Consider the following 18,361-nt stretch of genomic DNA (forward strand, 5'->3'; position numbering starts at 1 on the left):
AACACTCCCATTTACCATTGCAACAAAAAGAATAAAATACCTAGGAATAAACCTACCTAAGGAGACAAAAGACCTGTATGCAGAAAACTATAAGACACTCATGAAAGAAATGAAAGACCATACAAACAGATGGAGAGATATACCATGTTCTTGGATTGGAAGAATCAACATTGTGAAAATGGCTATACTACCCAAAACAATCTACAGATTCAATGCAATCCCTATCAAACTACCAATGGCATCCTTCACAGAACTAGAACAAAAAATTTCACAATTTGTATGGAAACACAAAAGACCCCGAATAGCCAAAGCAATCTTGAGAAAAAAAATGGAGCTGGAGGAATCAGGCTCCCTGATTTCAGACTATACTACAAAGCTACAGTAATCAAGACAGTATGGTACTGGCACAAAAACAGAAATATAGATCAATGGAACCGGATAGAAAGCCCAGAGATAAACCCATGCACATATGGTCACCTTATCTTTGATAAAGGAGGCAAGAATATACAATGGAGAAAAGACAGCCTCTTCAATAAGTGGTGCTGGGAAAACTGGACAGCTACATGTAAAAGAATGAAATTAGAATACTCCCTAACACCATACACAAAAATGGATTAAAGACCTAAATGTAGGGGACTTCCCTGGTGGCCCAGTAGTTAAGAATCCGCCTGCCAATGCAGGGGACACGGGTTCTAGCCCTGGTCCGGGAAGATCCCACATGCCGCAGAGCAACTAAGCCCAAGCACAACAACTACTGAAGCCCATGAACCTAGAGCTCATGCTCCGCAACAAGAGAAGCCACCGTAGTGAGAAGCCCGCGCATCACAGCAATGAGTAGCCCCCACTCACCGCAACTAGAGAAAGCCCACGTGCAACAACAAAGACCCAACGCAGCCAAAAATTAAATAAATAAATTTATTAAAAAAAAAAAAAAGACCTAAATGTAAGGCCAGCCACTATAAAACTCTTAGAGGAAAACATAGGCAGAACACTCTTTGACAGCAAGATCCTTTTTGATCCACCTCCTAGAGTAATGGAAATAAAAACAAAAATAAACAAATGGGACCTAATGAAACTTCAAAGCTTTTGCACAGTAAAGGAAACCATAAGCAAGGCAAAAAGACAACCCTCAGAATGGGAGAAAATATTTGAAAATGAAGCAACTGACAAAAGATTAATCTCCAAAATATACAAGCAGCTCATGCAGCTCAATATCAAAAAAACAAAAAACCCAATCCAAAAATGGGCAGAAGACCTAAATAGACATTTCTCCAACGAAGATATACAGATTGCCAACAAACACATGAAAGGATGCTCAACATCACTAATCATTAGAGAAATGCAAATCAAAACTACAATGAGGGGGCTTCCCTGGTGGTGCAGTGGTTGAGAATCTGCCTGCCAATGCAGGGGACACGGGTTCGAGCCCTGGTCTGGGAAGATCCCACATGCTGCGGAGCAACTGGGCCCGTGAGCCACAACTACTGAGCCTGCACGTCTGGAGCCTGTGCCTCACAACAAGAGAGGCTGCGATAGTGAGAGGCCCGCACACCGTGATGAAGAGTGGCCCCCGCTCGCCGCAACTAGAGAAAGCCCTCGCACAGAAACGAAGACCCAACACAGCCAAAATTAAATAAATAAATAAATAATAAAATAATAATTAAAAAAAAAAACTACAATGAGGTATCACCTCACACGGGTCAGAATGGCCATCATCAAAAAATCTACAAACAACAAATGCTGGAGAGGGTGTGGAGAAAAGGGAACCCTCTTGCACTGTTGGTGGGAATGTAAACTGATACCGCCACTATGGAGAACAGTATGGAGGTTCCTTAAAAAACTAAAAATAGAACTACCATACAACCCAGCAATCCCACTACTGGGCATATACCCTGAGAAAACCATAATTCAAAAAGAGTCATGTACCACAATGTTCACTGAAGCACTATTTACAATAGCCAGCACATGGAAGCCACCTAAGTGTCCATCGACAGATGAATGGATAAAGAAGATGTGCCGGGCTTCCCTGGTGGCGCAGTGGTTGAGAATCTGCCTGCCAATGCAGGGGACACGGGTTCGAGCCCTGGTCTGGGAAGATCCCACATGCCGCGGAGCAACTGGGCCCGTGAGCCACAACTACTGAGCCTGAGCGTCTGGAGCCTGTGCTCCGCAACAAGAGGCCGCGATAGTGACAGGCCCGCGCACCGTGATGAAGAGTGGCCCCCACTCACCACAACTGGAGAAAGCCCTCACACAGAAACGAAGACCCAACACAGCCAAAAATAAACATAATAAATAAATAATAAAATTAAAAAAAAAAAAAAAGATGTGCCACATATATACAATGGAATATTACTCAGCCATAAAAAGAAACAAAATTGAGTTATTTGTAATGAGGTGGATAGACAAACTGTAGTACATCCACATAGTGGAATACTACTCAGCAACAGAAAGGAATAAATTACTTACTCAGGCAGCATCATGGATGAATCTCAAAACCATACGCTGGGACTTCCCTGGTGGCGCAGTGGTTAAGAATCCGCCTGCCAATGCAGGGGACACGGGTTCGAGCCCTGGTCCAGGAAGATCCCACATGCCACGGAGCAACTAAGCCCGTGAGCCACAACTACTGAGCCTGTGCTGTAGAGCCTGCTAGCCACAACTACTGAAGCCCGTGCACCTAGAGCCCATGCTCCGCAACAAGAGAAGCCACTGCAGTGAGAAGCCCATGCACCACAACGAAGAGTAGCCCCCGCTCGCTGCAACTAGAGAAAGTCCGCGCACAGCAATGAAGACCCAACGCAGCCAAAAATAAATAATAAATAAATTAATTAATTAATTAAAAACAAAAAACCGTATGCTGAGCAAAAGAAGTCAGACACAAAAGAGGACATACTGGGACTTCCCTGGTGGTCCAGTGGGTAAGACTCCACACTCCCAGTGCAGGAGGCGTGGGTTCAATCCCTGGTCGGGGAACTAGATCCCGCATGCATGCTGCAACTAAGAGTTCGTATGCCACAACTAAGAGCCCGCGTGCCACAGGAAGATATCACCTGTCGCAACTAAGATCCAGCACAGCCAAACTAAATACGTAAAGAAATAGGGGGGAAGAAAAGGACATACTGTATGGTTCCAGTTTTCTGATATTCTGGAAAAGGCAAAATTATGGAGACTAAGAACACTGGTTGTCAGAGTGCTGACCACACAGGGGCAACATGCGGGACCTTTTTTTAGGGTGATGGAAAAGTTCCATAGCTTTGCTGTGGCAGTGGTTACACGCCTATATGTTTATCAAAACTCAGAACTGTATCCCTAAAAAGGGTAAATTTTACTGCATGTAAATTATACCTCCATAAATTTGACTTTAAAAAAACAATCAAGTTAGGGGTAAGAGGGCAGTGGGTATAGGGATCGATGTAACAAGAGTGGCAGAATGTTGATGACTGTTGAAGCCCAGTGGTGGATATATGGTGGTTTATTACACTCTTACGTTTATCTTATATATGCTTGAAATTTTCCATAATACTTTTTTTTTTAACAGAAGGGGAAATCTCTGCGATGGAAGCCAAGATGTCAGAGTCATTTGACTGTTCATCCCTCCCTCCCCTCCCTCATACACTCTTTGCACATTAATGAATTGATGACCCTAGATTCTCAAACTGACCTCCTGCTTCTCATGCACTTAAATAAACTAGAACAATTTACTTTGACATTTCTTTCTGGTACTCTTCAGAATTTTTACGTCATTTGATTTGTGGCTTTTACAAGATTTGCTCCATTTTGAGGTCTCTTTATTCCCTCAGCTTGCGTATCCTCTCCCATTTAATATTTATTTTTAAAGATGCCTTTCTCCTCACAATGGCCTCTTTGATATGTCAGTAAACCATGCAGGGCTTATTTTTCAAGTGGCTGTTCTTTTGGATTTGTGCCATGCATTTATCACGGGCTTCCAATAAAGCACTTTTAATAGAAATGGGCTCCAGGCTTTCTATGGGCTGTAACTTTTTAAACAATTCCTTTCATTTCTCTCCCCTTAATGCCCTCATTCTGTCCTAGTTTCCCTTTCTAAAACTGAGCAATCAAATGATGGATTTTCCCCCCTCCCCTTTCCCGTTAGCAGGCTGAATGTGTATTGTGGTCACTATTGACTGAGTGGTTTACCCATGACCACTCAGTGCCCCAGTGTGGTCACTGCACAGACCCAGATTCAGTCTACAATTTCCTGCAGTGGGGATTCAAGTGTTTGCCAAGCATCCAGCACTCCTGGCTATATCAGTCCTCACCTTTATATTGTTAATTGGCTTACTATCAATCTACAGGATAAAATCCCAACTCTCACACCTATTAGACTGGCTAAAATAATAAGACTGAACAGACCAAGTACCCATGAAGATGAAAGCAATTGAAACTCATATGCTATTGGCAGGAAATGTAAAATGTAAGACTCTGTACTCCCGATGCAGGAGGCCCAGGTTCGATACCTGGTCAGGGAACTAGATCTCACATGCATGCTGTAACTGAGAAGTCCACATGCCACAACTGAGATGTCCGCATGCCGCAACTAAGAGTCTGCATGCCGCAAGGAAGATCACTTTAGAAAACTTTCCACTTTGGAAAAGTTTGGCCATTCCTCAAAATGTTACAGAATTACTATATGACCCATATAGTAATATATACTTAGGAACTCCATTCCTAAGTATATACCTAAGAGAAGTGAAAATATATGTCCACACAAATGAACATGAATGTTCATAGTAGCATTAGTCACAATAGCCCAAAACAGGAAGCAACCCAAATGCTCACTAACAGGTAAATGGATTAAAAATTGTGCTATATCCATACAATGGAATACTACTTAGCAACAAAAAGGAACTTGATACACGCAATGACTCTGATGAATCTCAAAACGATGTTGCTAAGAAGCCAGTCTATAAAAGGGTGCATACTGTATAATTCCATTTTTATAAAACTCTAGAAAATGCAAACTAACCTATACTGACAGAAAACAGATCAGGCAGAAAGCCTGGGGATGGGGTGAGGGATTACCAATCATTGTCTTGATTTCATGGGCTTATACATGTCAAAATTTATCAGACTGTACACTCTAAATACAGGCATATCTCGTTTTACAGCGTTTCACAGATACTGTGTTTTTTACAAATTGAAGGTTTGTGGCAACCCTGCGTCAAGCAAATCTATCGGCGCCATTTTTCCAAACAGCATTTGCTACTTCATGTCTTTGTCACATTTTATCAATTCTTGCAACATTTCAAACTTTCTTATTATTATTTATTATGGTGCTCTGTGATCAGTGATCTTTGATGTTACTACTATGATTCACTAAAGGCTCAGATGATGGTTAGCATTTCTTAGCAAAAAGCTTTTTTAAATTTTTTAAATTAAAAAAAATTTTTTTTTGGCTGCGTTGGGTCTTCACTGCTGCGCATGGGCTTTCTCTAGTTGCAGCGAGCAGGGGCTACTCTGCGTTGTGGTGCTTGGGCTTCTCATTGCAGTGGCTTCTCTTGTTATGAAGCACGGGCTGTAGGCGTGCGGGCTTCAGGAGTTGTGGCACACGGGCTCAGTAGTTGTGGCTCGCGGGCTCTAGAGCACAGCCTCAGTAGTTGTGGTGCACGGGCTTAGCTGCTCCGCAGCATGTGGGATCTTCCCGGACCAGGGCTCAAACCTGTGTGCCCTGCATTGGCAGGCGGATTCTTAAACACTGTGGCGCCAGGGAAGTCCCAAGCATTTTTTTTTTTTAAATTTATTTATTTATTTATTTTTGCTGTGCTGGGTCTTCGTTTCTGTGCGAGGGCTTTCTCTAGTTGTGGCAAGTGGGGGCCACTCTTCATCGCGGTGCGCGGGCCTCTCACTATCGTGGCCTCTCTTGTTGCGGAGCACAGGCTCCAGATGCGCAGGCTCAGTAATTGTGGCTCACGGGCCCAGCTGCTCCGCGGCATGTGGGATCTTCCCAGACCAGGGCTCGAACCCGCGTCCCCTGCATTGGCAGGCAGATTCTCGACCACTGCGCCACCAGGGAAGCCCCAAGCATTTTTAAATTAAGATATGTACATTGTGTTTTAGACACAATGCTATTGCACACTTAATAGCATATCATAACTTTCATATGCACTGCGAAACCAAAAAATTTGTGTGACTCATTTTATTGCAATATTCACTTTATTGCAGTGGTCTGTAACTGAACCTGCAATATCTCTGAAGTATGTCTGTATATGTATTTTATTACATGTCAATTATACCTCAACAAAGCTGAAAGAAAGTAAGTAAAAGAATAAAAATAATACAAACTCCTAGACTTGGGGAAGGGAGCCCCAGGCTGCTTCTCCAGTTACTCTGTGAGACATCACCTGGGCCAGCCTCACGCTACTTTAGTTCAAACTGTAAGATTCAGCTCAGAAGGTCACGGTGGCCCACTATGGGAGGACTTCCTCTTGATAATGTTTGCTTCCCTCGTCCCCAGAAGCCACCAGTTAAATTCCAACCATAGCCACTGGACCACTTACCACTTGGTGTAAGTTTCTAGGTCTGTCTCCCCAACTCTGGCAGAACCTCCACGGTCAGGATGTGTCACAGTCACTTTTGCATTCCCAATTTAGGCTCCTGCAGAGATTTTTGTTTTCCCCACCAGTGTTCTTTCTACAGAAGGGGGAGGCTTCTCAGAGATAACTCCCTCCAGGACATCATTCATGCAGCGAATAATTACAAAGGAGCTACTGCATAACCAACAAGGACCTACTGTATAGCACAGGGAACTCTGCTCAATATTATGTAACAACCTAAATGGGAAATTGTATAACTGGATCACTTTGTTGTACACCTGAAACTATCACAACATTGTTAATCAACTATACTCCAATATAAAATAATAAAAAGTTAAAAACAAAAAAGACTAGGGACTTCCCTGGTGGCCCAGTGGGTAAGACTCCACACTCCCAATGCAAGGGGCCTGGGTTCAATCCCTGGTCAGGGAAATAGATCCCACATGCATGGTGCAACTAAGAGTTCGCATGCCGCAACTAAAGATCCCCCGTGCCGCAACTAAGACCCTGCACAGCCAAAATAAATAAATAAATAAATATTAAAAAAAAAAAAAAAAAGGAGCTATTACCTATGAGACTCTGAGCTAGGCCACTGGAGCGAGGCTCAGTGTTAGAGAGAAAATGGACCAGTGTCCAAACAGTTCCCACCCAGCCTGCGAGAGCTGAGACGCCACGGGCACGCACAGGAGGAACCCCTAGCCAGACTTTGCAGTCAGGTGGGTTCCATCAGGAAAGGCTTCTCAGAGGAGATATTTAATCTGAAGAATGAACAAGAGCCCCAAGTGGGTGGGGGTGGGAGAGTTTCCCCACATGTGTAACACCACATGCAAAAAAACCTGAAGCTGAGAAAGGGCGTCAGTGTAGCTGGATTCTGGAACTTGAAGCCTTGTTTTGGTAGGCAGATGAACGTGTTAGGCCATGCATGTAGTCTGGCATTCGTCTAGATTCTAGAAGACTCTAGAAGGCAACATGGAACTTTGGAAGGATTTTAAGATGAGGAGTAGCTTGTTCACATCTGTTTCTGAAAAATAACTGTGGCTGAGGTGGGGACAGTAGTTGAAATCAAGGCAAAGCTAGAGGCAGGGGACCTCTTAGGAGGGCACTGCACTGGCTCCGGGAAAGTTCATGGCGGCACGAGGCAAGGTGGAGGAGAGAGGGCCAGGTCAGGAGGATGTCTTACACTCCTGCCCCGACACCCAGCCTAGTCACCTATCCGCCAGCAGACCCCCGCTTCCCTCCATAACATCCTGAGACTTTGTCCTGAAAGCCCAACCTTTCAAAAGGCCATCTCTCACCTCAGTCACTGATCCATCCTCTGAGCCAAGAGTGCTTTACATTCATTGAAAAGTTGGGCAAACCTGGTCCCAGGACAGATTAAACCAGGTCTGCTTCATCTGTGGGCTTTGAAAAAATTGCCCTAGTTAGCCCTATCAGCAAGATTCCTTTCTCCCATCTCATTTCTCCCAGGTCTAAGAACTGATAAATCCATTTTGAGGCTCAGCATCAAAGCAGATGTGATGGGAGCCCATGACCCTGCATTGCTGTGTGGCTACTACAGGCTGCATTCCCAAAGCTTGGAGAACAGTCTGGGCACAGGCGTGCCTCTTTTCTTTTAGTTCTCTCTTGAACAGGCCTGGCTTCTGGAGACAAGGGTAGGGATGGTGAATTCCTAGGACCCACACTGCGCTGCTGGAGGCCTGGTGAGGCACTTGTGGAGGGAGGGTCCAAGTGGGCCCTCACGTCTTCAGGGCTAGAGGATGTATCCTTCTCAAAAACACCTTTGTCTCCCAGCACCCAACATAGGCATATGGTAGCTGCTTCTCAAAGGTCTATTAATCAAACCAAAATCTGGACTTCTAAAGAACAAGGGCACTTATGAGATGGCACTTGGCCCCACCAAGAGACTTCAAGCTGTTATTGGCACTCCCTATAAGGGGACCGTATTTTTCAGGGAATGGGGATTTGTGTCCATATAGGGAAGTTTGTATTAGGAAAATGTACCTTCAGCTGTCAGCTTCCAAAATCCCTTAAAAATCCTTTGGAGCCTGTTTTTGGTGGTAGTGGTGGTGGGGATTAGCCGGTGAGCCATATATGGGGCTGGTGGGCAGATGCCAGGCTTTCATGGGCCTCGAAACCAACCCTGGAAAAGAGGCCAAAACTTCTCCAAAGCTTTCGCCAGTGATGGATGTGCCCATGCAGGTGGCCAGGGGGGCTGCTCTCTGCCCCTCGGATTCCACCCACCCCAAGTGACCCTCTCAGGCATTCATAACAAACATTTGTTTTTCCCAAACTCATTTAAAACATAAAACCTTAATTTTTGACATCTGCTTCATAACCTCACAGACACCACCTGACAGTTTTATTTTCCAATCAAACGTCTTCAAGATACTGACTGGTCTCACCCCTCCCCTGCTCCACACACCCACCTCTGGGTCACTTCAGCCTTCATTCACTGCCCCTGCCCTGCATTTCCTTTCAGTCTGGACTAACAATTTGCCAACTGTAGAGCTTTGGTTTTGCTTTCCTAACTGGACAGTGAGGTCCTTGAAGGCAAATGTCAAGCCTTCTGTTTCCCAGAGCATTTATCAGCATTGATCCCCAAGCAGCTAGTCAATGATTATTGATTGGCAGGGGCCATTCAATTTACCAAGGTAGGGGAGGGAGGGGGGCTGGCAGGCAAGAACCACCTCCATCTGTATATTTTTATCCGTAGGCTCTGACTCTACTTTGTAGATTCCTTGGGTTTTCCCAGAGTCCATGGGTAATCTTGGAGAACACATTCTGCAACTAATTTAAATCACGAGGGAAAAGGTTGGCAAAGAGCCGTGGCTGAAAAAGTGACATTTTAGGGCTAGAAAATCACCAAGGCTATAGAAGAAACCCATCTGCTCACTTGCTGGCCTCAGTGGGAAACAGTAAAGCTGAGAGCTAACATTTCACAGTAGAATCCAGGTTAAACAATCACAAGGCATGTGAACACAGGCAAACCACTTGACATCCCTCGAGCCAGCAGAAAAATTGGATATAAAGCAATCTTTGGCAAGGCAGCCAAGGCTGCTCTGAAACAGCTTCCCCCAACACCACCTCCTTCTGCCAAAGCAAGCTTCTACTCATTGGCAGTTCAGAATACAAAGCTCACCTCCCAGGACTAAGTGTAAGTGCACATTCAGGGTTGCTGTCCGCTGCCACCTTGTGGTCTAAATTACAACTGCCGGTCAGGACTGAAATAGGTGGTTACCAGTGCAAAACCACCTGTGCAGTTTAGGATTATCAGTTATCAGTTTCACCTGGCTAATTATCCTCCCTCTCCATACAATGCTTGGCCCATAGTACCCCACAAATTATTCCCAAGTCCCCATACCCCTTAAGAAGAGCCACTTCTATTAGTTATCCGTCTTGCTGGCTTGGCTTTCCTTACCTTGGTGGGCCTGCTGGTTGACCCAGAGTTGCTGCCTCAAAAGCTTTGACCTCTGAGCAGGAAGTGCAGATTTACTGCAACCATCAGCAGCCCAGGTTTGACCTGCAAGTCAAAGTTGGTATCTCACCCAGCAAACTTGCCTGCAGGCTTGGGCCCCTGGGCTCTTACTGGGCTGCACCTTCAAGGCTCACTTCCTGGCACTGCACCAAGCATGTGGTGTTTGCAGTGCAGGCCCACAGAAATGGTCCCATCAAACCCCTCTGGGTACTTACATGACACTTGGCCCCACCAAGAGAAAACCAACACACTGTTCTTGCTCATTTACTCATGTCGTATGCTGGGTCATCACTGACAAACCCCAGGAAAATGGGACAGTGGATTTCCCATTTTCAAGGAGCCCTGGGATAGCAAGACCTCCAGTTGTCTAGTATTCCTGGGGGGGAGGCTGGGCAGTCCCTTTAGGGTGTTTTTGTGCAATGTTTTCTCCCTGATTCTTGTAAACCCTGAGCTTTGAAGATTAATAATTCCAGGACCAGAATAGCAACTTTCCCACCATACAGAGCTGAGCCAGCATGGCTGGTGTGGTAAAGACGCCCAGCTTTCCAACCACCTCCCAGAACGGTTAACCACACTGGACAGGACGCCACAGGGAGGCTTATGCTGGAGCAAAGAGGGCCCAGGTCAAAGCCAAGTACTGCAGCTCTAACAGCAACAAGTGATGTCACCCTGGATAAGGACAACTCCCAAAACCAACCCGGTCTTACCCCACTTAACACTCTGATCCTTAAACCAGTCCTGTTCAGGCTACATAACACACAAAACAGGGCACACAGATCAATCTTTTCTGGCTACACGTTTATTCAACACAAAACAATCTCTTCCAAACTTTACTGAGGTGGCTGACCACGTCCACGACCAAATCCGCCTCTCTGCAAGAAAAAACACATGACATAAGCATAAGTGGTATGCTGGGCAGCAGGCCTCATCATCACTGGAGAGGTCCCCGTATGTAAGGGCTCAAAGCACCCAGCCCTGCCTTACAGGCTCTGGGGCCACATTCACCTCCTAGGCCCATTTCCTGCTGCCCAGGACAGCTGTTGTCCCAACAGTGATACACCATCCCCAGGGTTATTCCTTTACTTGGATTAACTAGTCTCACAACTACCTTGAGATAGCTACTACTTCATAGATGAGGAAACAGGCACAGAGGGGCACCTGCCGAAGACCACACCATCTGGAGTCTAGAGCCTGCTCAATCTCCAGTGTTCTGGTTTCAACCTTGCTTTGGTTCACAAAACTAATCCAGGGAGCCTATGATGGCCATTAATGAACTAGAAAATACCACTATGCTTCATGTAGTATTGATCTGTGAGACGTGTTTCAGTAATTTATATATTTAAAGATGTTTGCATACTGTGCCGTAATATAAAAACCTATCTGGAATATGTGTTTGGGAAGAGGAGTGGGACCCACCACACTATACTGCATCTCTGGACATGCAGATCCAAAGGGCTGAGACCAGAATAGTGACTGCTTATAAAGAGCAAAAAGGGGATACTTACAAACTGGAATTCGGTTGCTGACCCAGCCCCGGCCTCGGCTTTCTTGTCGGCACCAGCTGGAATGAGAAACACCGATTTAGATTCATTATATGATCTGATCCACTGCAGAACAAGGACAGACAAGTCACCCAACCCAATCTTGCAAGAAAAGCCATGTCAGCAAAGGTACCATGAAGTACAAGTAAATTACAACCTGCAGTGGGGAAACATCTTCTGAGCCACCTCTGCCCCATCCCTCTCCTGGGGCAGCCTTCCTTAAGTCACCTTACAAAACTCACAGCCCAAACTATTGCCTCCTCCAGGAAGGCTGCCTTGACCATGACGTCTGGATTATGTGCCCTTCCTATATGGCACTTCCAATCACTGAGTTACTTCCACGCTTCAGACCAGCACCTAGCTCAGAGGGAGCTCAATGAAGGGGGAACTAAGAGGTGAAGGGCCCACAGAAGCAAAAAGCAACTTTATTATGACCAAGGGAAAGTGGCAAACAAGATGAAAGATCTAGTGCTGCTCTGTCCTATATGGCAGCCACTAGTCCAAATTGAGATGTGTGCAAAATACCCATCAGATTTCAAGACTTGGAGAATGCAAAATATCTCATTAATGTTTATACAGGTTACATATTAAAATAACATTTCAAAATACACTGGGATTAAAAAAAAATTAATATCCACATAAACCATTTCTATTTGCTTTAAATGTGACCACTAGGAAATTTTACAATTTACATTTGAGGGGCAGGGCTAACAGTCAGTGCAGTTTCAGTAAGTCTTATTCAAATCGGAGCCCCCCTTTGGCCCATTTCAGACCACACCCACCACAGGCTCCTGTCTGCTCACCCCCTGGCCCTTTGACCAGAGCCACAGTACCCTCCCCAACTCCGTACCTTCGTTCATGCCGATCTCTCCCTGAAATGCTCACTCCCCTACCCTCAACTTGGGGACCAACTGTCACATCCTCTGGCTGATTCCTCGTGTGGTTTGACTTCTAATAAAAGCGACCACGAACTTTCTCTGAACTGAGAGCCTGTTTGCTGGAGGAAATCTTTCTTACTACTATCCTATAAGCTATTTAGGTTAACTGCTCACTTCTATCTCATACCTGAAGAATCAGGCACCACAAGTAGGGAGGCAAGAGCAGTAAAAGTTAGTAAAAATTCCCTTTACACCTTTCTTTTATATCACAATTAACTGCTTCTGCAGCAAGGACATAGTCTCTTTAAAACAAATTGAATGGCTCCCCATCTTATTCCAGAGTAAAATCCCAAGTCATACCATGGCCCACAGAACTATGAGACCTACATCCTCATCTGACTCTCCCACTATCTTGTTTAGACAAGTCAGGTGCTTTCCCCATAGGACCTTTGTCTGTAATGCTCTTCCCCCAGGTAGCCTCACCTCCTGCAGATGTTTGCTTCAATCTCACTTTGACAGAACCTTCCCTAAAAATCCAATTGGAAACTGCACACCTCCCCGCCAATAGCACCCACGATGGACATGATATATACTTATTTTTGTTTATCCATCCCCTACTACTAAAATGCAAGTTCAACAAGAGAAGGGCCTTTTGTCTCTCATGTACACTACTAGCCCCCCAGTTCCTAGAATCGTGTCTGGCATACCATAGGCACTCAGTATATATCTGTTGAATGAACAGACGTCTGTTGTTCCCATCAGCGCAAACATGTGCTATTTAAAAACAAGATTTTGCACTATTTTTGCAATAAAAAAGCAACAAAGGTGATGTGAGTGGGCCCTGCCCTCAAGCACAACACAGGAACACAACTACAAAACAAAGAAAGCATGTTGCTTTCCTAAAAATCTTCCGTTTTGCTCTAAATGTCTTCAGCTAAAGTCTTCGGTGTCCCCAGCTCAAAGGGCTTTCCTTCTAATCCCCATCCCTGCATAAGACAAGAAGTACAAAGGACTCCAGCTGGAGATGATCTGAGATGAAATGAAAGATCTTTACTGGTTACCTTGGCATCTACAAGGGCCGAGCCCCAGCCAGGGTAGAATCCCAAGATTCTACCCCAATACCCAGATACAGATGATGCTACTCACAGGGCACAGCGCTTCGTCTGTAGGTGTCTCTGTCGGCTTCCCCTCTTGTGAGTCTTGCAGGTCGCTCTCCCTCCAGACCTACACAAATTAAACCACAGTATGAACACAGGGCAACGTGGGAACTCTGTTCCCTTCAGGCCAAAAGAACGAACTGCTCTCCATTCTCACTGGGCAACACTTAGTTATAATGGGTTAATGGGGACAGGAACTCCTACACCCAGAACTGTCAGCTAGAAACTTGCCATCGCTGACGTTTTGGCTCCTCAAAGACCTAGGAAAACGCACATCTTAATTAAAATGTCATACCCCTGCAAAAAGTTTGCTTTCTACTGTATTTCTCAGCATAAACACACATTTTCCAATTCCTTGGCAAATTAAGAAATCCAGCCATTTCTACAAACATTTGACTAGCCAAAATTTTGAACTTGACCCATCTCTGAAATGGAAAACTTCCCGTGCAACAGGAAAGGAGGCACCATAAGCTGCAAGCCCCACCTCCAATATAAGTATATAAATACAGAGGCCACCGAGAATCCTCTAGTTCCTCCTCGGGTCTCGCTAGGCTGTGGGATAACATTCTCACAAACACGGAAAGGTTAATCTAGTATTCTACCTTGTTATGCTGGAAAATTACCTAGAGTTCATGATTTGAAAATGGACTTTTTAAAAAATAAAATAAGATTCAATCTGTAGTAAGTGGTCAAAGTAAATAAACGCCAGGCCCCACCTATGGCAAACTGGAATTTGTGTGGGAACAATGGCATTGGCAACACCCCCATGCCCCCAAAGATTCCAAGATGCAGTGAAGAACCTTTGCTCTAAAGATATGTAATCCTGCCTAACCACCTAGGGAGCTTTCATAAAAAATGCAGATTCCTGAGCTCCATGAAGTACCATTCCAGGGAACCTGACAGTCTGATGATCACCTGTTTTTAGGAATCTCTGCATCTCACCTCATCAAACTCACAAACTGCTCTTCCTACGAAGTTCCAGTGACAAGTTTTTTCAAAACCTAAGGAAAAGGAACCATAGCCCTGACAAATGCCAACTGTGAGCCAACAATGACCTCGAGTCAGAAAGTAATTCCCCACACACAGACCCCTTGCACACTGCTAATATACACACACGCACTCTCTACATCCATTCTCCCCTATCTGTTGTGATTATTTTTGCTCCCATTGCCAAGAAACTCCAGACAACTCTTCATTTATTTCACATGGTAAACAGCTTTGCTTTGGATTTCTTGGGGGGGGATAAGCACCTCGCTCTACTGGAAAAATTTCAGGAGAAAATTTCAGTAATACTCTACCACGTTTATCTTGCCACAGACTAATATCCTGTGTTTAATGCCATTTCTCTGAAGACCTGAGTCCAGTTCCATTAAAGGTTCTAGGACTTGACCTAGGTCTTGGGTGCCAGAGTCCCTCAAAAGCTGATTCCAATGTTATATTACTAAGACCACCTCCATGCCCCCCACAAAAAAACCCACTGTTTCACCTCTCTCCCCAGAAAGAGCAACTTCAGAGAATGCCTTCAGAGGCGTTATATGGGCACTATACCTTTGGGCCGCGGCCTGCCAGTCTCAGGACGACTGCGGCGCAGGGTGGCAGGCACGATTTCAGGGGGCAGGTGGAGGTAATCCCGGAGATACTGGATACCCTCGTTGGTTAGGTACCAGTAGAAATGTCTCCAGGCAAACTGTTCCTTCACATAGCCTCGTGATTTGAGAGACTGTAAGACAGAAAACCACGGTTAAGACATAACTAGAGGCTAGAAAAGCAGTGCAAATGGGAAGCCAAACTTCACAGTAGACAAATTTTCACGGTGTATCTACCTCACAGCCCTTCAAGGCAGCAAGCAGCTCTGGCTGTCCTGACCTCTCCTTGGAATTTGCCTTGAACACCAGGTGGAAAATCCCTCCATCTGCACCCCACTCCAGCAGCCCCCCCGGCTACCTGCATGGCCTTCATGACATGAAGATTGGGCACATTCTTGTCTGCCAGCTCGGGGTGCTTAGGCATGTGGACGTCCTTCTTGGCCACCATCACTCCCTCCTTAAAAAGGAGTTCATAAATGGCAATCCGGTTCTTCTTGGGCATCAACATCTGCAAGAAGGAAGCGATTACCAAGAGCCTTTTTGAGCAGTGTGGCCACGGGCCAGTAACCCAGTTCATCACCCCCAAAGACCACACACACACACACACACACAAATCACTGTCCCATGGACTGAAATCTCAAACACACCGTGAAAAACAAGAATTCAAACTCCGCTAACTTAAGTCCAAAAGTGACTAGTTCCCTCCCCCACCCTCGAAAACACGATTCAGGTGAGAAGTTGCCAGGACATTAAAATAAAACGAAGATGGAGGTACACACTCGCTGCAAGACCTTCACACTCACAACAAAGGTATAAAGCGGGAAGCAGATCCTGTACGCTCGGGCTATTTGGGGACCATCAGCAACAAACAGTACCTAATGCGGAATGGGCACGGCGGTACCTTCAGGTGCACGGGAAGGACCCAGAAGTAAGCCCTCGATTCATGACAGGCCGCTGACCCCAAACCAAAGGGCTGAAACCTTCACAGCCTACCACTCTTCTCCCAAACTAAACTTCCACGGCCAGGCAAAGAGGCAAGTCGGGGAGCGGGGTTCTGCCCCGAAAAACAGCGTGCAAGAGGAGCACAGTCTCCCTAGCCTCGCCCGGATCTTCCCCGCCACGAAAGGGCTTCATCCTCCTCTCCTCCTCCGCCTTCCGCTATCGGGACGCCAATCTTCGCCTGCCAGGGCCCCACTACCCCGCGAAGTGCGCCCCTGGCCCCTCTCATTGCTCAGAAATGGAGATGAGGGGAGCGGGAGCGAGCAGCCTCCGCCGCAACCCCGGGGAGGAGCAGCGACTACGGCGGCGAGAGGGCCAGGATGGGGGCCGATGGAACCTGAACTCCAGAGGAACTCACCACGACGGTTGCTGCGTCCGGGGCCGGAGCTGGAAAGGAAGGGATATGGGCGGCGCGGCGTCTCTTCCGGGCTGCCGTGCCCCGCCCCCTGCCAGGACCCGCGCGCTGCCTGAGGTGGCCTCGGCGGTGCCTGAGGTACTGGCGTCTCCGGGCGACCGCGAACCATGGCCGCCTTGAGGATGCACGCACGTGGAAACCGCCGCTGGGGGCTTCTGACCCTGCGTGCTCTATCAATAAATGGTCACTTTTATTGCTTGGGCAGGCCCTTTAGAAAGTCACTACGTCTTTCTTTTGTTTCCCTTCGGTAATTTAACTTATTATTATGTAAATAATATACGCTCTTTGAAGGGGGAAAAGAGAAACCAGGCGAAATAATAATAACTGCAATAACAATAATAATAAAAGAATAAAAATAGAATCCCATCAACCGAAGGATCGCTATTAACATTTTGGTATATATTCTTACAAACTCATAGGAAGTGTATTTTTTAACAAAAATGGGATGTTTTGTATGTACGTTATGGTATGATGTTTGGAAACCTGTTTTTTTCGTTTACTAATACATTATGAATCTCTTCTTGTTAATTAATACCTTCAATTGTAATGACTACGTAGTAGTCCGCTGATGGATGGTTTAATCAACACTATGATTGGATATATATTTTAGAATTTTTTCACTATTATAACTAACGATGCCACACACCTGCACACTTCTCAAATATTTTCCTTAGGACAAAGTCCTGGCAGTGTAATTGTTGAGTAACAAAGTACACATTTTTAGGTTTTTGACACATGCCACATTGATGGAAGGCATTATCAATTACATTCTGGTCAGCTGTTATTAACAAGGCTCACTTCCTCATTATTAACCCTGCTGGCATTGGATATTCATTTTTCTCAGTCTGATAGATAAGAAATATTAATCTCATTGCTCTTTTGATTTGCTTTTCTTGATTACTTCTGTGGTTAAATAGTTTTCTTTTTCTTTTCTTTTTAGGCATTTGTGTTCCTTCTTTTATAAGTTCATTTCCATTACCTGTTGTCCTATTAAGTTTTTTCTTTTCTATTGATTTGAAATTACTCTATGTGTTAAAGCTATTAACCCTTTGTCATATATTTTTCAAGAATTTTTCCCAGTTTTTTTCATTTGTCTCAATTTTCATGGTATTTCGAAGGAGTTTCACTTTTTTTTCACATTTCTTTGTATTCAAATCTTTATGGTTTCAGACTTTGGTACAATGCTTAAAAAGTCACTCCACATCTGAACATATAAATATTCACCTAGGAACTTCCCAGGTGGTGCAGTGGTTAAGAATCCGCCTGCCAATGCAGGGACACGGGTTTGAGCCCTGGTCCAGGAAGATTCCACATGCCGCGGGGCAGCTAAGCCTATGCACCACAACTACTGAGCCTGCACTTTAGAGCTTGTGCTCTGCAACAAGAGAAGCCACCGCAATGAGAAGCCCGCGCACCGCAACATAGAATAGACCTAGCTTGTCCCAACTAGAGAAAGCCCGCGCGCAGCAAAGGGGGCCAATGAAGACCCAATGCAGCCAAAAATAAATAAATTAATTAAAAAAATATTCACCTATAGTTTCTTCAAGTATTTTTGTGGTTTCACTGTTTAAAAATAAGTATTTGGCAGTTTTGCAGGATGGAAAGAATTCTGGAGATTGGGTGCACAACAATGTGAATTACTTAACGCTATGGAAATGTACACTTAAAATGGTTAAGATGGTAAATTTTATGTTATCTGCATTTTGTCACAAGTTAAAAAATAAGCATTCATAACATGTTTACAGAAAATTTT

General features: G+C 45.1%; 1 protein-coding gene across 1 annotated transcript; it reads right to left on the reverse strand.

Annotated features, from left to right (window-relative positions):
* Positions 1-10,813: 10,813 nt before the first annotated feature.
* Positions 10,814-16,684, reverse strand: RPS10 (ribosomal protein S10). The gene is made up of 6 exons (XM_007186863.2): positions 16,552-16,684; positions 15,553-15,702; positions 15,157-15,328; positions 13,598-13,675; positions 11,538-11,593; positions 10,814-10,904 (listed from the first exon to the last, which is right to left on the reverse strand). The coding sequence occupies exons 2-6, from the start codon at positions 15,700-15,702 to the stop codon at positions 10,863-10,865; spliced, it is 498 nt and encodes a 165-aa protein (XP_007186925.1). The 5' UTR covers positions 16,552-16,684; the 3' UTR covers positions 10,814-10,862.
* Positions 16,685-18,361: the final 1,677 nt, after the last annotated feature.

This window comes from Balaenoptera acutorostrata, chromosome 10 (genome assembly GCF_949987535.1).
Source record: "Balaenoptera acutorostrata chromosome 10, mBalAcu1.1, whole genome shotgun sequence".
Taxonomy (NCBI): domain Eukaryota; kingdom Metazoa; phylum Chordata; class Mammalia; order Artiodactyla; family Balaenopteridae; genus Balaenoptera; species Balaenoptera acutorostrata.